Raw genomic sequence first — 22781 nt, forward strand, 5'->3', positions numbered from 1 at the left:
ATGGGTCCAGCCCAGTTGCCTGGTAACATGGAGGCATTCCTTCCTATTTTAGTTTTCTCCTTATTATTTCAGCTGAGACTGTTGCTGCTTGATTATCTTGTCAGGGGCAGTTAGCAGAGAGTTCCAGAGGGGGCCTCTAAGGTCTCTTCAAGACCACTCAACACAAGCTATCTTGAAGGGCTTTTCACTCCTCATTTTTTTTTTTTTTTTTTTTCCTGTTGTTTCAACTCTTGCTTGGTGCTGGGTTCTTAGACTGGAATGGGGAGCTATTACAGTAAGAAAGATGAGCCAGGACAGTTTTACAATAGGTTGGTGTGATGTAAAGTGGACCTGAAATGTACATATGTCATAAGATCAGAAAAGGGAGAGGATTAGATTTGGCACTGACTTGGGGATCAGAGTTCACCGAAGCGTAGAAACTATTTGCTTGAGTTATCATAGTGGGGAGAGTTTTTCCTCTTTCCCATTTATAAGAGTTGGTTTCATTTTGTTTAGATTTTTTTAACTAACATCTGTTTTGTTTTCACACAGATTATTACATTAAAAAAAAATTAGACTATAAACCTCAAACCCAAATAAATCCAATTTTTTTTTATACAGGGAGTTGTTGTTAAGTGCTGTCCAGTTGATTTTGACTCAGAGCAACCCTATGTGACATAGTAGGACTGCTCCATGTGGTTTTTTTAGCTGTAGTCTTTACAGAAGCAGACTGGCAGGTCTTTCTCCCGTGGAACAGCTGGGTGAGTTTGAATCACCAACTTTTCAATTAGCAGCCAAGCTCGTAACCATTTGTGCCACCAAGGCTAGTATAAATAGGTTAAAAAGAAGGTAAATGATAAGACCCCCCCCCCTTTTCCTATTCTTTAATTGCCAGGGTATTTAATGCTGGTTGATAGGAAGAGGCAAAGTACTCCCAGAGCTAGGAAGAAATTAGCTCATTAGTGTTGCTAATAGAAGAGGCCAGTCTGACTAAAATAATTACCTTGGGCAGGGAATATTTGATGGAGAAAGGGAAAAGGAAAACAAAATGGGAGTCACATCCTAGAAGTATAAAACATTGGAGTAAAGGAACAAGAGGCTGGAGGCAGGGGAACATAGCTCAGAGAGGAGACATCTGTATTGGGTGTCAGTGCTTATCGGGGAGCCTTGGGGTAGCAGGGGAGTTGTTAGATGACTGGCTCCAAATAAAAGAAGACATGACAAGGGAAGTCCAAGATGTCCTACGGATAGCAAAATCTGGTTGTTTGAGGGCATGTGCTCAGGATGGCTGAGTTGGGAAGGGTTTGACTGGATGGAGCAAAATGGCATCTCAAAAGACGAACAACAAAGAAGACCTGGGAATGAACGTGGCAATCAGCGAGGCAAAACCCAAGGCTTAGTGTCCAAGATCCTAAAGGACTCTGGGCAAGAAGAGGGGGTGACCTGATCCTAGTGGAAAAATAATTGGACTTTAAAGGGAGGGATATCATTGCTGATGTCAGATGGATCCTGGGTGAAAGCAGAGAATACCAGAAAAATGTTTTAAAAAAATGTTTACCTGTGTTTTATTGACTATGCAAAGGCATTCGACTGTGTGGATCATAATAAATTATGGATAATATTGTGAAGAATGGGAATTCCAGAACACTTAATTGTGCTCCTGGGGAACCTTTACATAGATCAAGATGCAGTTGTTCAGACAGAACAAGGGGATTCTGATTGGTTTCAAGTCAGGAAAGGTGTGCATCAGGGTTGTATTCTTTCACCATACCTATTCAATCTGTATGCTGAACAAATAATCCAAGAAGCTGGACTATATGAAGAATGGGGCATCAAGATTGGAGTAAGACTCATTAACAACCTGAGTTATGCAGATGACACAACCTGGTTTGCTGAAAGTGAAGAGGACTTGAAGCACTTACTAATGAAAGATCAAAGACCACAGCCTTCAGTATGGACTGCACCTCAACATAAAGAAACCAAAAATCCTCACAACTAGACCAATGAGCAACATCATGATAAACGGAGAAAAGATTGAAGTTGTTAAGGATTTCATTTTACTTGGATGCACAATCAACAGCCATGGAAGCAGCAGTCAAGAAATCAAAAGATGCATTGCATTGGGCAAATCTGCTGCAAAAGACCTCTTTAAAGTGTTGAAAAGCAAACAGGTCACCTTGAAGACTAAGGTGCCCCTGACCCAAGCCATGATATTCCCAATTGCATCATATGCATGTGAAAGCTGGGCAATGAATAAGGAAGACCAAAGACGAATTGATGTCTTTGAATTGTGGTGTTGGCAAAGAGTATTGAATATACCATGGACTGCCAAAAGAATGAACAAATCTTTCTTGGAAGAAGTACAACCAGAATGCTCCTTAGAGGCAAGGATGGTGAGACTGCGTCTTACATACTTTGGACATGTTGTCACGAGGGATCAGTCCCTGGAGAAGGACATCATGCTTGGCAAAGTACAGGGTCAGCAGGAAAGAGGAAAACCCTCAACGAGGTGGACTGACACAGTGGCTGCAACAATGAGCTCAAGCATAACAACGATTGTAAGGATGGCGCAGGACCGGGCAGTGTTTGGTTCTATCGTGCATAGGGTGGCTATGAGTTGGAACCAACTCGACAGCACCTAACAACAACAAAGGTAGGTGTTGGCAGAAAACAAAAGATTCAGCAATTTCTAAGGCACCAGGAAGAGGAAAGCCTCCATCTCTTCCTTCAGTATGTTTACACAGGAGTAGAGTTTTGTGGATAATGATGTTACCGTATTAGACATCTTCAGTTGTTTGACGCAGATCAGGAATCTGAATGACAGGGCCTTCTGTGAAAACAGCAACATGTTTGGAGGAGAACAGGAGCAGAACTTTCCTGAGAGTAGGGAATATATCTCCCCAGTTATGCCTCCCTTACAGATGTTCCAAGGTCTGAGCCAAAGGTTTGGGTAATGGGAAGAGGAGGGAGAAGAACAATCACCCTGCAAGAGATAATGACTCCCTATTCTGGGTCTCTCATGACAAGACAAGAGAATACACGGGTGGTTATAGGTAAATAAAATAAGATTGCATTACTAAAACATTTGTGCTTACCTACAACTGAAAGATTGACAGTTTGGACACCCCCCCCCCCCCGCCCAGTGGTGCCATGGAAGAAAGGCCTGGCCTAGTGATCTACTTCCATAAAGATTACAGCCAAAAAAAAAAAAAACCCTATGAGTTCAGTTCTACTCTGTAATGCATGGTGTCACATGAGTCAGAATTGATTGCAGCAAGTTAAACAGTTTGGCATGAACATTTAAAATTTATAATCCTTCATAAAATATGAATGAATCGCTTCAGAGGTAAATTCAGCCAATTTCTCTTTAGGTGTTCACATTACTGGAGTGAGTTTTATTGTCCTTATTATAAAAATGGAACCATTTAGATTCAGAAAGTTAAGAAAATAAGTACATCGTTGCAGCCACACTTGAACCCATGTTTTCTCGTCTCAGGTACAGATCTTTCTCCAGTCAAGTCTTCTTCTCCATCATTTTCTAAGTGCCCCTGGCAAATGATCAATATAACATCTCTGCTTACACACCTACAGCAACGGAGAGCTCATCACGTAACAGGGAATCCTATTCCATATTGGGACATGGCGTTATTGGAAAAGTCTTCATTTTAGAAAAAATAGATTTTAGGATGATATTTGCAGCCCCTTCCTACCAAGCAGCTTATTATAGACCTCCTGGTGCCCAGGTTCCACAGCTGTCTCCCACTTTCTGTTTACTTTCATTGTGAGGCCACTTACATCCCCCACAACACAGTTGTACTTAGACTCGGGGACTATCTCCTTCGTAAACCCTACTGTCCAGTCTCTCTTTTAGCCACGAATCTCAGATAGGGAATAGGACTGATCCAGGGAACTGAGTAAAGAAATAAGGCTACAATGTTCTCTGGGATTTGGCCATTGATCATTCTAATCCCTGAAAAACCTCTCCTTTCTCTGCGCTGGCCTTCCAGACTCGGGGCCTTCCTCCAAGTCTTTCTCTTTTCTTGCCCCCATTCAACTTGACATTATTCTACCTATCTGTCCTCAGAATTCCTCCTCATAGTTAATTTATATATTTAAAAAAAAGAAAAGAAAATCACTGTGTGATTTTCTGTTCTTCACCCCTCTTCTCCTTGCCACCTTGGATCTCATCCCTTAACCATCCTTCTTTGCTTCCCAAGCTCTCCTTCCATAGAGAATTCCTTGTCTCCAGAACTTCTACATCTTCTACATCTTATCCTTATGGTAGATAAGGAAACCCTGGTGGCGTAGTGGTTAAGTGCTACAGCTGCTAACCAAAGGGTCGGCAGTTCGTAATCCACCAGGCGCTCCTTGGAAACTCTATGGGGCAGTTCTACTCTGCTGTATAGGGTCGCTATGAGTCGGAATCGACTCGACGGCACTGGGTTTGGTTTTTGGTGGTTAAGATAGATAAGAAAACCCTGGTGGCGTAGTGGTTAAGAGCTACAGCTGCTAACCAAAAGGTTTTTTGTGTTTAGTTTTTTTTATGTTAGAAAACCCTCTCAAATAACTTCACACTCCAGTCTCCTCACCTAAGGACCTGGCTATCTTCCTTCACCGTCACTTCCAGGACACACCCTGAGGAGCTAGTCTAAGGTCTTATATTCAGACTGGCAAAATGGAAGACACTAAGCTGTGATTTCTCCCCAACTGCTTCTCTCATCCCATGGTACCTATGCCTGTTATGTCCCTGACATATCCAAACTTTGATTGTGGATTGTGTTGTGCCCAAGCCCATCATCTCTATTCAAGGTTTGGAAAAAGTGATTAGTGTGAAAGAACTCTGAGAAAAAGCTGCTGTCCACATTCTCTGCTAAGCACCCACTGATATTGACTCTTCCAGAGGGGAACAGTGGAAGATTCTGATGTCATCATTTATTCTCACCTGGCAACCAAGCCAGTTGGAAAGGAAATTCATACAACTGCCAGAGTAGTGAATTCATTTTTCTTGGCAATCAGGATTCAACAATAGCCCATGGTACTAACCAACCTCTACCAATGCTCTAACACTATCCTTAATATCTCAATCACTTTTTACCCTTTCCCCATCAGATGCCACATTCTCTCCATTGAAAATGTGAAACATATTGGACACTTGCCTATGCTTTTCCATTCCCATTTCAGACCCCAGGCTGGTGAGAGGGAGAAAGTAATGACAAGGACTTTCAGAGTAAGGAGAAATGATAAGGTGCTACAAAAAGGAGATTACTATATAAAAAGATCCTAGGTACATTGTCTTTTGGGATGAAAAAAATTAGCCCAAAATATATTATTCAAAGCTATTCTGCTCACGATTTACTACCAGTTATTACATTCAGGGAGTCCTTGGCAACACAAAGAGTTAAGGTATTTAACTGCTAAACAAAATGATGGAGATTCAAGCCCACCCAGAGGCACCTCAAAAGACAGGCCTGGCAATCTTTTTGTGAAAAGTGAACCATGAAAACCTATGGAGCACAGTTCTACTCTTATACACATGGGTTTGCCTTGAGTTAAAGTCAACTCCACAGCAGTTAATACTGTGTTCAGGGACCTGTGCTGAAGAGAAGAACTATAAACAGATCTTAACCTGAGGAATCTTAGAATCTATTACATATTTTGGGAATTAAAGAAAATCCCCTTTGAGATTCTAATATAAAAGAGAAATGTATGTGAGTTCACATATGAAATGATGTACAAAATGTAAGGGAGTCTGTAGATCCTCTCATGACTTCCCTCAACTCGAATTAAGAAAGTCTATATATCAGATTTCTGGATATAGAGTAGATTTTGATGGAGAAATTTCATTGTTGTTGTGTGTTGTCGAGTCGATTCTGTCTCATAGTAGCCCTATAGGACAGAATAGAGCTGCCCTGTATGGTTTTTTAAGCTGTAATCTTTACAGCAGCAGATGGAAAGGTCTTTTCTCCCTCGGAGTGGCTGGTGAGTTCAAGCCTTAGAGCTTTCCATTAGCAACCAAGGGCTTAACCATTGCACCACCAGGGATTCTTAGAAATTTGATTACCACTGATGTATTGTAGCAATATATTACCTGTGCAAAAAGACTGAATAGAAAAATTCCCTATTTTAAGGCAGAATATGATGTTTTTGTGATGGTAGGGGATAATGCCATGTGTGTGTAGATGAGAAAATAAGTATAACCCAGAGTATATCACAGTATCCAGGAAAATTTCTACCAAACCTCTTAACCTATCCTTCTACCAATCCTAGATACATTCTGGTTTTAACTAGGTCTTCTGAGTCTTGATTTTTATCTGCTGTTTGACTTCAACAATAAGCACATTTAGCACATCTGCATGGTTAAAATTGGAAAAGGTGTGTGGCGGGGTTGTATCATTTCACCTTACTTACCCAGTTTGTATGCTGAGCAGATAATCCAAGAAGCTGGGCTATATGAAGAAGAATGCAGCATCAGAATTGAGGGAAGATCCACTAACAACCTGTGATATGCAGGTGACACGACGTTGTTTTCTGAAAACAAACACAATTTGAAGCACTTACTGATGAATATCAACTCTACAGCCTTCAGAATGGATTACACCTGAACATGAAGAAAACAAAAATTCTCACAACTGAACTGATAAACAACATCATGACACATGAAGAAGAAGCAGAACCTGTTAATGATTTAATTCTACTTGAATCAACAATGTCCATGGAAGCAGCCTTTAAGAAATCTAATGATGTGTTGCACTGGGCAAATCTGCTTCAAAAGACCTTTTTAAAGTCTGAAAAAAAAAAAAAAAGATGTCACTTTGATGACTAAGGTGTGTCTGACCAAAGTTATGGTCTTTTTAGTAGGACAATGATTCAGGAAGAATCGATGAGTTCAAAGTGAGATGTTGGCAAAAAATATTCAATATACCAGGGACTGCCAGAAGAACGAACAAATACATGTTACAAGAAATACAACCAGGATACCCCTTAGAAGCCAGGATGATGAGACTTGGGCTCGCTTACTTTGGACATGTCATCAGGAAAGACTGACCACTAGAAAAGAACATCATGGTTGATAAAGTACAGAGTCATGGAAAACTAGAGAAACCCTCAATGAGACAATAGCCAAAATAATGGAATCAAAAATACCAATAATCATGAAAATGGCGCAGGACTGGGCAACACTCCATTCTGTTGTATATAAGGTGGCCATAAGTTGGAGCCAACTAATAACAATACAATTTTAAAAAAAAAAACCTCTCTGTGGTTTTACCTTCCAGTTCTTAGGTGGTCTATTGAACGTCTCTCAACGGTACTCTCCTTGCCCCATGTAGCTACACATTGGCTGTTCATCTTACATTGTTTTCAGTTTTTCAATTAATGGCCACCGCCTTTCTGCCCTGCATGAATTCCAAGATAGACAAAACAGATATGAGTCCCTTGCACCAGTCCTTCAGGTAGTCCCATACAGATTAGAACAGGCAAACACAATAATTTGTTAGGAAGGTCTGCTCAGCTCCCTCTGGAACCTGGGACCAAGGTCCCACACTGAGATCACAAGCTGTTGTCTCACAGACTGCCACCAAGTCAGAAAGTGGGTAGGGCATGGGCAAGTTAAAAGGCCACAAAGCTTTTGTGACATTTTTAAATAATCTTTTCATTGTTTCCATGTTCACTTGGTTTCTCTAAACCTTTGACTGTTACAACTTTGGTTGGTTGTAACAGTCTCTGCTTGTTTTTTGAAGTTTCTATGGGAAGCAGGAGCTTGGGGCTGCCTATTCTGTCATCTTGCTGATGTCCAATCCTTATTTCTTAGTCTCCAAGAGAACACTGCCATCCCATTAAATGTTAATAAATAGTCTATAAGGTAATAAGTAACATGTAGTCAATTAAGTTTTCAGAAAATTGAGTTAAACAAAGCAAAAATTTTCTATAGTGTAGAAAATTTAATAAAGTCTTTAAAAATAAAGTGCATTTTGAATCCCACCCCCCCCCCCAAAAAAATACAGTATTCAGAGTTTCCCAAATCTGGCTGACCAGGGAATCTTTTTTTTTTTTTTTAACATTCCATAGGTTACAAATGGTCTGAAGATCACAATGCAATTATTTCTCTAATGTTGGCTAACTCTGGGGTTATAGGTGATCCCATCAGCACTAAGTGTAGAGAATTTTACCAATAACAGAAAAAGGAGGTCTATATGTACACATATGCATGTGTGTATATAAAATCTGAATCCAGATTATATGAGGGCACCTAGTACCAACATGAATCAATAGGAAAAAAGAGTTGGTATTGTTCATTCTCTTTAACTTGTCCCAATATTAGAAGTATTTAGCCTCAGCGGTTCAAAGAAAACTGGGAAGAACCAAAGCAAAGAGTGACTGGATATGCTAACCCCCTGTTCCCATGAGAGGTAGTGGGTAGTGACTTAGGCTGGGTTCTCCGGAGAAGGAGAACCAGTGAATCAAATATATATATATATATATATATATAATCAAGAGAGAGAAAGAGAAGTTTAGCTTAAGGAAATGGCTCACATGGTTGTAGAGGTTGCAAGTCCCAAGTCCACGGTTCACACGTCAGGCTTGAGGCTTCTCCTGACTCATGTAGCTGCAGGGGCTGATGAACTCAAGATCGGCAGGTCAGACAGCAGGCCACTGGCTCACAGGTTTTGATGGCTGATGAATTCTACAGCTTACCAAGGCAGATGTGGTACTTCAGCTTGATTTAGTGTAGGCCACCATGTAATCCATGCCTTAGTCTCTCAACCAAATAAACTGTTAGGTCTTTTCCTAACCTCTCAAGCTGAAACATTGAATGAAGAATCTGTGCTTAGTGGGCCCATATCGATAAACTCAGATTCATCCATATTTATGTTCCTTGCACCATTATCCCACACCCTTCATAGCCATTACCATACGTATTCCCTGGTTTCTGTTTTCATATTAGAAAAGTCAAGCAGCTCTTTTAGAGTGTAGCATACCTCCTCCTGGGTCACACGTTGTACTTTACTTTTTGAGGCTTGCTGGAACTTAAGTCTAGTTATAGATTTAGAAGGAAAAATGGGTGGCGGGGATATAACCTGAGACATTCAGCAATGTCTTGTAAGGTATCTGCCTCAGACAATGCCCCAGACAATGACTCAGACTCTTGCTCTGGGGATGACTCAGACAAAAGATCTTCAGACTCAGCTGGGTTAATCTCAGTCAGATGGGGGTGGAGGAGCTAATGGCTTTACTGGGGAATGTGATTTAGCAGACAAAGATGGGGTAATCTCTTCAGATAGGAGTAAGAGGGCTGGCTCTTCTGGCAGAAGTGATCCAACAGAATTTAGGGATCCAGTGTCCCCAGCTTCTTGATTATATGCCCATATGTCCCCATCCCATGCTTCAAAATCCCATTTCTTCCCAATCAATGCTCTCACTTTAACTTCAGATACCAGTCGAGATTGGGAATTCAATTGGCATCGTAACTCAGCCACTCTTATGATAAGGCTCTGGGTTTGTTTTTTAGCAATATCTGCTCTGTTACTACAAGAAATAAGACTTTCTTTCAAGGCACAAGTGGCAAATTTGAGGTCATTTATGTGGCACTTGATCTGTGACTCTAAAGCCCTGAGCTCATCTCATTCTTTCACCACTTTGTCTAGTGAAAGTAGGATCCACCAACCAGCTTCCCTACACTTCTCATTCTGAAAAAATTGTGGAAAAGTATCAAACATGCAAACACCCAGAGTGTCACCTCTCACCAATACTTGATCTATGGGTAGAGATAATTCACATATTTCTATTGCCACCTCACTCCGTGGATTATTACTGCTGTCTTCACTGCTGGAAGAAGAGTCATCGACATCTTTAAGACTAACCAGACTTGAGAACCAATTTAGAAAACTCATCCTTACAATTTTGTTTCTCTAGAACCACTCTCAGTACGAAATTGTTAGACTGGGTTCTCTAGAGAAGCAAAACCAGTGAAGTATATGTACATACACATATAGATTTATCTCAGGGAAATGGCTCATGCATTTGTAGAGGTTGGCAAGTTCCAAGTCTGTAGATCAGGTATCAGGCTTGAGGCTTCTCTTGGCTCATGTAGCTGTAAGGGCTGATGAAACTAAGATCAGCAGGTAAGCTGTTAGCTCAAGTCCCAAGAACCAGAGGTCAGAAGATGATGAACTGGATACAGGATCCAGAGTGAGGATCTTGCTGGAACATATACACTGGAGGCAGGCCACACTCCTAAGTAAATTCTCTTTCAAATGATTGGCTGTTCGTATAAGACTTCATCAAGGGGTTGATTACATCATTACATAACTGCCAAATTATATCACTATATAACTGCCAAACTACATCTTAACTGCCAAATCATGGCCCAGTCAAGGTGATTCACAACCTTAACCATCACAGGCATGGAACCAGAAATAAACATCCTGCAAAACATGAGGACAGTTGTCAACATGTAAATATTCAGATCTTTTAAGTCACTATGACCAGTGCACACAAGTCTGACCATATCTTGGCCAGTGATTTTGAAACTGTCGTAAGAAGATCTTGGTGGTATTGGGTGAAGTTTGTGTTGGGTGTTAAGTAAAAAAAAAAAAAAACTTTGAAGGGTGGATAAGAGAAGGGGGGGGCAACAATGAGGAGGGAAAAAAGACTCAGGCAGTAGAGTTCCAACATTTCCCTCCCACCCCACATTTACCATTCAGCCTTATTTATCAGTTATATATGTTGATGTTCTGAGGAGGGATATTTTTTTGAAGAAAGGATCCCCTTTTCTGAATGAAAACTGGAAAGTATCCAGAAGTACAAAGCTCAAAGTGGAGAAAAGACTTTCACAGTACTGTACCGTGAAATTTTAGGGGAACAAGTAGGACAAGAAAGCTTGACTCCTGGCTCTCAGTTATCCCCTCTCCCCACTGCAACCCTCTGTCTTTCCAAATGAGCTCCACCCATGAAAAGGCCACATGCTCTGCCCCAGTGCTCAACTCCCTCCACCTTCTCATTTAAAACATCAGCTGTTCTTCCTGACTCCTCTGATTCTGTCAGTTTTACTCCTATCATTTCAATGTGACAGGTTAATAGACCTTGTCATATTTTAAAGTCTTTTATCCTTTCCTTCCTGTGTGTCATCAAATTAGATTTAGATTTATAGGCAATACCCCAGAGTGATTAAAAAGCACCAGTTCTTAACCTTAAACTAGCCACCTCTTCATGACCCAATTACCTCAGCCATACAAGACATAGAATAACCATACCTACCTCTTGAGAATGTTGTCAGTTTTAAATGAGATACTGCACATAGGAGGTATAGCACAGTTCTAGGCACATAATATGTGCTTGCTATATATTTAATTTTCTTACTAACTTTGCATTTCTGTGGTCATTATTCTATACCTGGATTGCCCAGTGGTGGTGCCAGCTTCTTTATTTCCCTCCACCCAGCTAACCTGGGAACTCTTTATTTAGGCCCAGCTCCAATTTAATTCCTTCATCCTTTTCTAACCCTCTTAAGGGTTATCCTGCTCTTCCCTGTGGCATCCCAAATCCACTAGGGGAGAAATACCAAATATTATCAAGCCTTTCCCTCACTTAATATTTATGGTTTTCCTGCATTAATTTTATCCTGCCTTCCTAGGAAAGAACCATGTCCATAATGATTCTCTCTGACAAGGGCTCAAGTTTTCTCCACCTGCAGGAATATAAGGAAGAATAAACAAACTTTTTACCTATTGACCATTGAAGTAAGAGCCACTTTAATTCTGATTCTCACTAGCATCACACGCCGTCAGCCTAAAATGAACTGCTTTATAATTTCATAGCCTTCATATCTCACTACAATGGCCCCTCCATAATTTGTGGCTCAGTGTCCACCTTAAAAATGTTCTCTCCATGAGCAAGGTAGATTGAAGAAATCCAAAGACACAAGGGAAAGATTAGTGGAAATGACTAATAGACCACAACTACCACAGCTTCCACCAGACTGAGTCCAGCACAACTAGATGGTGCCCAGCTACCACCACCAACTGTTTTGACAGGGATCACAATACAGGGTCCCCATAGAGCTGGAGAAAAACGTAGAGCAAAATTCTAACTCACACACACACAATAAAAAAGACCAGACTTACTGGTCTGACCAAGCTGGAGAAACCCTGAGAGTATGGCCCCCAGACAGATATCCTTTTAACTCAGTACTGAAGTCACTTCTGAGGGTTACTCTTTAGCCAAAGATCAGACAGGTCCATAAAACAAATAATAATACATATAGCACAACCATGTATAAGAGACTAAATGGGCACACTAGCCTAGGGGCAAGGACGAGAAGGCAGGAGATGACAGGAAAGCTAGAAGAATGGAAATGGGGAACCCAAGATCAAGAAAGGGAGGGTGTTGACACATCGTGGGATTGGCAACCAATGTCACAAAACAATATGTGTATTAATTGCCTAATTAGAAACTAATTTGCTCTGTAGGCCTTCATCTAAAGCACAATTTAAAAAAAAAAAAAAAAGGAGAAGAAGAAGAAGAAAAGCTAAAAGAAAAACTCAGGAACCAGATTTAGAGAAACAAAAAGTCCTCTCCATGTAAACAGCTGCCATAAAACAAAGCAACCCCACACTCATCCCCTGACCTCACTTGCCACACTTTTGAATCTAGTGACCTTTATCTCCACCCTTCCTTTACCTACTTTATCTTTGGCTACACCTAACAATTATCATCACTGTACCACCCCACCTCTGAGAAATAAAATCTGCCACTTTGCCTCCCAGCACAGCCTCCCTAAATGATAGTTCATATTTCCCACGTGTTGCCTGAACTTTGACTTCTAAACCCTTAACTGTTCGCACCTTAAGCAGTCCACCAGATCCTTCTGGAGCACTTGAATCTCTTCCCAGCTTTGCCATCTCCTGACTCAGTCTTTCAGCCCCCCTCAAGTCTGTGATGTACAATGTCCATAAAATTACTTTTCCCCATCCCTCACTCGGTGTCACAACCTATTATGATGCAGAATAGTACTGGTTAAAACCAAAACCAAAACCACTACCGTTGAGTCAATTCCTGCTCATAGTAACCCTGTAGGACTGAGTTGAACTGCCCCATAAAGGTTTCAAGGCTGTAATCGTTATGGGAGCAGACTGCCACATCTGTCTCCCGAGGAGTGGCTGATAGCTTCGAACTGCTGACCTTTTGGTTAACAGCCAAGCACTTTAAGCACTGTGCCGCCAGAGCTCCTAGTAGTGATGAAAAAAAAAAAAAAAAGTGATGGGGCCTGTTAAAATCTAATGGTGATTTTGTCTGTTGGTCGTTACTCTTTATATTCGTTGTTGACTGTTTTCCATACTCCCATCAATGTCTGTGCCAAACCTCCGTCCTTCTCAAACTTCCAGATCAACACAATTTTTCCACTTCAAAAAGGAACTTAACAAATGGAGCCTACCTTGCAATGGGTTCCTCCCTCATCTCTCCTTCCCTGACTTTCCAAAATACCCCATCTCTACACTCATCTACACTTCTCTGTCTACTCTGTCAGAGGGAATGTTGTTTTGCCTGTGCTCTTAATCTTATTTACTATGTTTCTAGACCCATTGCCATTGAGTCTCTTCTGATTTATCACAACCCCATATGCAACAGAATGGAACTGCTCACAAGGTTTTCTCTTTTTTTGCTGTAACCTTTATGGAAGCAGATTGCCAGGGCTTTCTTTCATAGCACCACTGGTATGTTCGAATCTCCAAGCTTTAGGTTAGTAGTTGAATTCAAACCACTTGCGTCACCCAGGGACCTCTACTACCTTTCTGTACTCCTCTGATTAGCCACCCTCTACCATATATCTTAAATTTCTTCTTTTACCTCTCAGCTTTTAGATATGCACAGTCTACCCTAGACTTTGCTGTAGCCTCAAGCTTCTCTCATTCCCTTCCTCTTTGGCTACAAACATTAAAAAAAAGTGACCCTATCCTCCCAATTCAACCTGATCATCCTTGATCTCTTTCCCATTCTTTTCCTTTTTTAAATTACATTTTCAAAGTGCAAGAAAGACACCTCTTTCTGAAACATAATGTCTTTTCTACAGTAAAACTTACGAGTACCTCTTTTTATTAGGATATTCATTTCCCTTCTTTTCCATAACTGAACTCAACAGCCTGTCCTCCATTAGTTGGTGTCATGATCTTTGAAAAGCTCTTTAAATTTTCTAAGCCTCAACTTACTCATTGGTAAAAATCAGGTAATAAAAATTCCGTCTTCAATGAGTTCTCAAGAGGAGCACATTCCAAATTATTATCTACCATATACAAGGGTGACATATATATACATACAGACACATATGCATACCATCATTTTTGCAAATAATGCGCCCACGTAAATAACACACCCACACATATAACTCGTGGAAATGATGAAATTAAATAAAATGGTTCTGGCATAGCTCACCTATGCATGTACAATGCATGTCTCATGACATTTCCATAAATGAATTTTGACCTTATTTACCTGTCCTCCCATATTAGAAGTAAATCTTATTAATATGTTCATTTTCTTTCATTCTGTTTATTTTCTTTAATCTCCTGCTTGTATGTATAAAAATAGTCTGAAAATGTTACTTTTGATCATAATTGTGTAATAAAGATATAAGCCATGGTCAAGAAGTAATGGATCAAGTCTGGTAGTCCCCCAGTAACTGGAAAATAAATAATCAGAGCTGTGCAATTGTTCCTATTAATTTAAGTTGATAATTGTAGTGCGTTATCTCAACAGTTGAAAAACCTAGAATCTACTGGTAAATAATTTTGGCTTAAATTGCAAGTAATATAAAGTCAATACCTATCTTAAGTGACATTTCCATGTGATCAAAAATAGAAATCGAAGTCAGCAACATGTTTTTAAAGAAAAAAGAAAATTAGCCCAGAGTTCTTACAAAATAATGTACAGGTAGTTGTGTAGTTCAGCAAAAAAAAAAAAAAGTGTAAAGTGCAAGTTATTTTTGAAAACATATGGATATATATATCTCTATGTATCTATATGGAGCCCTGGGGGCACAGTGATTAACAGCCATGGTTCTAACCAAAAAGTGGGCAGTTCAAATCCACCAGCTGCTCCTTGGAAACCCTACGGGGCAGTTCTACTTTGTCCTATAGACTCACTATGAGTCAGAATCGACTTGACAGCAACAGGTTTGGCGTATGGTTTTCTATATCTATATAGAGATATATACATAAACGCTGCTCAAAAGAAATTATATACGTATGTATATATGTACATTATATACATAGAAATACATTATATATTATAAATACACACATATATTTACACCTATATGTATATATAAAATCTCTTTTAATACTCAAAAATCATCCTGTGAGGTAAATATTATTTCCATTTTAGAGATGATGTAACTGAGATATCCAGAGTTTAGTCTACATACTCAAAGTCACACCATCAATATTCATTAGCAGCAAGATTTCAAATTAGATCCATTGGATTCCAAGTGCCCATGTTCTTAACCACTAGATTACATTATCTCCCAAAGAGATGTAAGAGTGAAAGTTTTAGGGAATTATACTTTTTTATTATTAGCTTAATATCCTATGTGGATGCTGTGTTTCACAATGTACTAAAATAAACCTGCGGTGCAATGGATTGATGGAACAGAACTCACTGTCTTCCCCAGGTTTTCATGCATACGTTCTTTAGCTTAACAGGTAAGCGGCAGAAATTTGGACAACTGTGCTCGCGTTGACACTACGGTTCATAATCTAATGTTGAGCAATCTATTGGCTCAACAATAATGATATCACAATAATATACATTTCATGCACTGTGCTTCAGAATAGGCTTTCACATAAATGACTGCAATTAAGTGACCTCAACTGTAGCTAAAAGAGGAGCCCTGGTGCCACAACAGTTAAGCACTCAGCTGCCAACCGAAAGGTTGGTGGTTCAAACCAACTCAATGGCTCATGAGGACAAAGACCTGGTGATCTGCTCCTGTGGAGATTACAGCCTAGAAAACCCTGTGAGGCAGTCCTACTCTGTCACATAGAGTTGCTGTGAGTCAAAAATCGACTCAACGGCATGCAACAACGACCTTGTGATTAATGCTAGGCCCCACTCTACAGGTGATGACATCACGGCTCTGAGGTGGTCTCTGTGCTGTTTGCCAGTTACATCCAATTCTCCCCTTTCTGGCCTCAGAGGACAAGGTAAGATCTCATGTAATCACTTCCATTAGGTGAGGTCACATGATGGTTCTGGCCTGTGAGTTATGAGAAAGGACAGTGGTATCACTTCTGGGCTGAAACATTTAATTGCTGAAAAGAAAACCCTGAAGCACGCATTTTCACTTCACCTCGACAACTGACAATATGTCAAATGGTGACTATCTACTTGAGATCCAGAATGAAGACAATGCAGCACCTTCAAATGACCACCATACATGTGTACCTTGAGTAAGGAATAGACAAGCTTATATTGTTTTAAGTCACAGGAATCTTTAGGTTATATGTTACCACAGCATAACCAAGCTTGCCTGATTGATACAGGCTCGCAGCATATAAATGACTTATCCAAGATTACATAGCTAGAAAATAACATGGCAATGCCCTTCTCCAAGCCTCATAAGTGCTAAGGTCACTGTTCCCTCTGTTAGGCCCCAGGTTGCTGCACAAGTTCATTGCCTCAAAAGTAAAATAATATTTTTTCAGCAGCTAAAATATAAACCTAGGTGTAATCTGTCTAATTTGGGTTTAATATCCTAAATATTGGTGTAATAAAGGAAATTTTAAATCTTTACTTATTTCACAACTAGGCCAAGCAGCCCATACTTAATCTATTCTTCTATGTGAAGTTTAGAATTCTAAGTAGTCACCCTCACCTGGGGGGCAGGAAGAAAAACGCTTCTCACTCACCACAAATAATCAAATTGGTCAGATGGGAAGTAGCAATTAAGTGCAAGGACTGTAACAACACTTCCCAGGGTGTGACAATGTGCATTGATTGAAATTCTTTCAGGGCCAACGCTGACTCTGGATGACCTCACAGGAAAGGTGGAGAAGCCAAGTCTTAGCATATAAGCATGGCCTCTCTCCTGGGACCTGGCTGGTGCAGCTCTGGTGATAGCCTGAGCAGCCTCTGCACCACGGTCGTCTCCACCATGAAGATCATTGGGGGTGTCCTTCTGCTCTGTACGGTGGCCCATTTCTGCAACAGTGCAGGTGAGTCAAGAATGTCTGGAAAAGCATATTTTAGCTTATTTTCCCAAATATTTCCTCATGAGATGTGAGCATCTGTATGGTTATATGGATTAAAATGTACTGTTCTGTAATAGAAAGTTCCCTGGCCTGGGAAGGAAGAATCTTTGGCCTCAGCTGGAATTTGGGCAACTTGGAGTGAATATCTTCCCCTTTAATTTCTGATTTCAATTCATGGAGAAAAGCTTAACTATATAATTTCTCTTTAATTCTACCACTGCTTAATGACTCTGGAAGTGGATGGTGTTATTAGATACTATTCTTAAGTGCAAAGATGCAGAAAAACTTGGATGTCTCCCCAAGTCAGTCTAGGAGAATCAAAATAAAACACAATTTTCCAAAGGCCAGGAGTCAACAATTACACTTTTAGATGGCAAAGAAATTACTTGGTTAAAATGAGACCTTAAAGGTATTTAATTACATTTCTGTATCTCAGTTAGGACAGGGAAAATATCAAAGATGGTGTTTCAGACTCTTAGGAGTGGTGACTACAATACTGCTTATTGCTACTTGAGTCTGAGACATTATCAAAGACACAAGAAGCTCCAGAAGATGTTCCTTAGTCAATAAAGGGAGGAAATTGGGGCAGTTCACCTGCCTGAGTCAAGGGCTTACGTGACTCTACGGCCCATTGGTCATTTGGTTTCCTCAGCCAACAGCTGGGATTTTGTATAAGGACGGGAAATGTGTTGACCCTCAGTGCCTCAGAAAATGAAGACTCTTAAGTGTATAGAACCAAACTTACATCAGTTAAGGAGATTTCAAAGCTTTGCTTTATTTTTATAATTTCCATGTACATTTCCCTTTCAGAAACTGGCACTCCATCTACAAGAACGGTGAGTACGTTGAATAACATTTTAATTTTAATTCCTATTGCCTGTTGGAAACCCTAGCGGAGCAGTGGTTAAGAGCTACAGCTGCTAACCGTAAAGGTCGGCAGTTTGAATCCGCCAGGCGCTCCTTGGAAACCCTATGGGGCAGTTCTACTCTGTCCTACAGGGTCGCTATGAGTTGGAATCAACCTGAAGGCGAAGGGTTTTTTTGTTGTTTTTTTTTTAAATTGACTTCCATTTATCCAACAAATACTTATAAATGGTATATGTAAGATTAACTCAGTGTGTTGTAAGGGATAATAAGGAAGCCTGACACATGAAAAAATGGCCTCTGCTCTCCAGAAGGCTGTTTAAAAAGCATGGCATACATATAAATATCCATATCCTAAGTAATTATTCAAGTGTTAAAGGAAAGAGAGATGACTTCAAGCTGAGAGGTTGGTGAAGTCCTCACGAAAGAGACAACATCTGAGAGCAGAGCAGAGTTACCCTGGTTAATTGCACAGGCTCTGGATTCAAATCTCAACTCTACTACTTACCAGCATTTGCCTAATACAAGTTATCTGTCTTTCTAAGCCTACAATTCCCCATTTTTAGATAGGAATAGTAGTAGAGCCTAATCTATTCAGTGGTTGTGAAGATTAAAAACCAACATATCCATGGCAGAGAAAACTCTGACAGAAAGATGCTCGTCGATTGCTAAGTGACTATAGTAGCAGTTCTAGCATCTGTCATAGTGGTAACAGCAGTGCTAATAGAGGTAGTAGCAGTAGCATCAGAAATACCTGAGCTGGGACTTTTAGTATGGCATTCTTGCTGCCTGTGCAGTAGAGGCCAGGATAGCGTAACTTGGGGGCTGGGAGAACAGTAGGACCTTTTCTTGTTTCTGTCACAGGTGGACTGCAGCATTTATAAGAAGTACCCAGTGGTGGCCATCCCCTGCCCCATCACATACTTGCCCGTTTGTGGCTCTGATTACATCACCTATGGGAATGAATGCCACCTGTGTACCGAGAGCTTGTGAGTACCTCACATGAAGGCAAAGGAAACTGGCTCCAGTGCTCTCTCCTGAGAACCTTCCCCTTTCCTGGAGTCTTCTTAACTTTCCATGAACTGTACTCATTCCCACCCAGAAGCAGCTGGTGGGGATAGACAACTGAATGCCTCACAGTCAGATCAGAGTTGGATCCAAATTGCTCTGCCAGCATGGATGGGTCCCGTCCCATCATAGAACCTCCAATTGCCATCTATCAATTGAAGGAAACCAACTAAACCAGGGCTTATTGTTCAAACTGCTGTCCCTGGAGCCCAGATGTTCTGTAATGGCGTATCAGGAGTCACCAAATGGGCCCAGGGAGACCACATGGGATGATCTCCAGCCCCAGCTTCAGCTTTGGATTATTTTAAATAGTGGAGCACCACACAATATTTTCTTTGAAGAAGGGTCCTAAGCCCTGCCTCCCCCCCCAAAAAAAAATCAAAGCCACTCTCCTACATGACTTCTAGCATACTTCAATATAGCTTGATTCTTAGGCGAACGGTGGCTGCCAGTCATTTATTCTCAGTTTCTTGGAGATTCTAAGCATCTATACCTCTAAGAGGGATGAGACTAGCACAAAGATATATATTTTTTCTTGCTTTTAAAATAGAGGGTGCAAACTATCAGTACTTGGACCAGAACCCCATGGACATGTTTGTTTTTTAGGTATTTGTTTGGCCTCCTCAGTGTTTTTGAAGGCAATGTAACTAGGCAGATACCACTGCTAGTTTAAGGGCCTGCAACATTGTACTTATTGTCTTATACCAAGTCAACTTCACTCATCATTAACTCTCTGATCATTTCAGGTCATTAAATTTTGGCCACTTGTTTTTGTTTTCTATCTTTGTGATTATCTGAACAATTTAAAATATCAGGTTAGGCTCTGATCCCAGAAGGAAATGGCTACACATTTGTTCCTTGTTCAAGGAGTTTTATTTCACAGTCACAGGCTGGTCCCCTGGCCTAGAAACTAACTTGTGTTCAAAGGACACTAAACGTGAGATGTGGTAGACGTCCTCCTTAGTAACCCAGAATCCCCTGCATCCCAGGCCCTGCTAACCAGGAGCTAAGGGGCTGGCCACCTCAACTTTCCTTGTCAGAGGCCTTCATGCTTTGTGCCTTTAAGACATTGAGTGTTCATCCTGGATCCTGGGATCAGTGGAGGCAGCAGGATGAGGCGAAAATATCGTTGGACAAGAGGTATTCTGCTCCTACCTCTGTCAGAGATTCCTTGTGGCAGGGACTCCCCTTTTATGGGACTCGGTTTCCTCATCTGAAAAACGAGGCTGTACCTCACGGTGACTACAGTTCCTTTCGGCTCTAATATTATTTACAATTTCCTCGTGTATTAATGAATCTTGTTATCTGTGTCTTCCCTTAGGAAAAGTAATGGAAAAATTCAGTTTCTTCATGAAGGAAACTGCTAACTTGTCCATGTAAATGGCTACAGAGTGATTACACCTTCATCGTCACCTTCGTCATCTTCAGGCTCTGACTCCCTTACCGCCATCTTGGCTGATGTCTAGGTGGTGCTCAGAACCAGATTCAAAGTCATCACTGTTCAGTGGAGAAAGTTGTTTTATCCCCGCCCCCCGCCCCACTTCAAACTCATGTCTCACTATTTGGCAGGCTTTAACTCAATAAAAGAATCCCCTCAGAGAGTTTATTTTTACTTGTGTTGATATTTGTTTCTTAGATCAGGGTATAATACATTAGTTTAAAAAAGAGTATTATTGAACATACAAAGCTTGTTAAGAGAAACTTTGTATAAGGAATCTCAAATGGCTTCCAAGAAACACACACGCACACAAATATCAGTGAACACTCCACGCTCCCCTGAAGTCTTTATTTTTATTAATCAGCAATCACCACCCAAACTAGTCTATGGGACAACCTGGTTCCTTATACTGGTCTCTGTCCTGAAATTCCTTAAAAGGGAACCTCCTTCATTCCAACAAAAATTCTTAGGAGGGAGGTTTTCCTGTCTATTCCTTTCCATAACATTCTGTAATTTCTCTTGTCTCATTCCTTGTTGTCCTCTTGCTATAGCCTTAACAGAGCATTTCTGTCACTGACTACTATACTAATTGAGGCAGGCTGCTGGAGACCCTAAGATTAGCCTCCTATACCTGTAAAATGTAGACACCACTGCTTACTGCTTAGGGACCAAGAAAACACTGACAGTATTAGTAAACAGTAAAGTGCTTTTATGCATTTTTGTTTTAAATACAAAGAGAATTCATGCTTAATGGTGAAGCTAGCTAGACTTCCCTCTGCGGCCACAACAACCTAGGTCAGGCTTTACTAACGGGCCCTGGCTGCTCACAAGAAATTCGTAACCCAGATTGGGCCTTTGTTTACTTTCATGGCCCTCGTTTTCTTCTCCCCATATTAAATTCTCCTCCATATGCTCCAGTCTTGGCCCAAATATTAACAAAGGATGGTCCAGCCCACCTACAGGACTGCCCTGAAAATGCAAGGTTGTTGTTGTTGTTAGGTACAGTTGAGTGGATTTTGACTCATAGTGACCCCATGTGACACAGTCTCCAGGCCTTTCTCCCATGGAGTTGTTGGGTGGGTTCAAACCACCAGTCTTTTGGTTAGAAGCTGAGTGCTTAACCATTGTGCTACCAGGGTTCCTGAAAACACAAGGAGGCCCATGGAAATCTTACCTTCACACATACTCAAGGAGAAAGAGGGAATCTATGGCTATAGTTATTACCTCTCCCCTTCTCCACAAAAGAAAAGGGGTAGAAAAAAGACTCACAAAGAGTTGTAGCATGCCTCTGTTAGAGCTCCATATAAATCACTTATAGTTACAGATTCTGTATTCATTATCATGACACATCTAAAACAGTCAACGCTATGTCAGGGACAAATGTGTGTCTGAGTTGGAGTTAAGCTTAAGATCCAGGTCATGTGAAGGTCAAGTACAAAGACAAGGTCAAGTCAGGTCGTAGTCAAACCAACTATGGAAACTTTGGAGATCAGGATAAGGAAGTATCTGAGGCAAAAGGAGCAGCTGAAAAGGTAGCTGAAAAAGGAGAAGTTGTGATCTGGGAATTGAAAGAGGCTGGAACAGGTGCTCAAGTAGATTAGCAAATGAGAATAGCAAGAGGAATAAAGGAGAGAAGAAACAGGAGTGAAAAAAGTATTAAAAGTAAGTTCATAATTAAGAAGATGCAGGCCTATAAAATGGAACATGAGAACAATAACTCTTCCTGAAGTTAGCAACTAAGGGATAAACAAATGGAACCAGAGAGGGATGGATGCCACAAGAAGAGCAACATAAGAAGGTAGTTTACACATCAGGGTAGCTGAACAACCTGAATAACTCAGGAGTGGGAGCAGTTTAGTCATGCGGAGTAAGACTGCACCCATAGATGGGATGTGTAGGGAGGCTAATAAAGGAAACTAATAAAACAATTTTTGCATGCCAACTTTGTTGTGTGAAATCTCAGAATCCCACTATTCTGTTCTCAACTATGAGGATATGACAAATCGCCATTTTCCACTCTCAGTCAGCTCTGACACCAGCTGCCCGTGCAGCCAGTTGGAGCTAAATTAGATCTTACAAGTTAAAAGGACACTGTCCTTCAGACTGCCAAATAGGCAGATGCCAGCCACAAGCTCAAGAGTACACATGACACCCTTACTTCTACCTGCTGGGTACAAATTTAGAGGTTG

The 22781-nt window shown here is 40.7% G+C and overlaps 1 protein-coding gene across 1 annotated transcript; it reads left to right on the top strand.

The window, feature by feature from the left end:
* Positions 1-17125: 17125 nt before the first annotated feature.
* Positions 17126-20521, top strand: SPINK7 (serine peptidase inhibitor Kazal type 7). Its single transcript, XM_023552684.2, has 4 exons — positions 17126-17186; positions 18033-18058; positions 18927-19075; positions 20476-20521. Exons 1-4 carry the CDS (start codon positions 17126-17128, stop codon positions 20519-20521), a joined length of 282 nt encoding a protein of 93 aa, XP_023408452.1.
* Positions 20522-22781: the final 2260 nt, after the last annotated feature.

This window comes from Loxodonta africana, chromosome 2 (assembly GCF_030014295.1).
Source record: "Loxodonta africana isolate mLoxAfr1 chromosome 2, mLoxAfr1.hap2, whole genome shotgun sequence".
In the NCBI taxonomy this organism is placed as follows: domain Eukaryota; kingdom Metazoa; phylum Chordata; class Mammalia; order Proboscidea; family Elephantidae; genus Loxodonta; species Loxodonta africana.

Excerpts from the sequence above, each read along its gene's own strand:
- SPINK7 (XM_023552684.2), top strand. The coding sequence starts at position 17,126 with ATGAAGATCATTGGGGGTGTCCTTCTGCTCTGTACGGTGGCCCATTTC. Across the intron at positions 18,059-18,926 it reads GCACTCCATCTACAAGAACG|GACCTTTTCTTGTTTCTGTC; the intron begins GTGAGTACGTTG and ends GGAGAACAGTAG. Across the intron at positions 19,076-20,475 it reads CACCTGTGTACCGAGAGCTT|GAAAAGTAATGGAAAAATTC; the intron begins GTGAGTACCTCA and ends GTCTTCCCTTAG.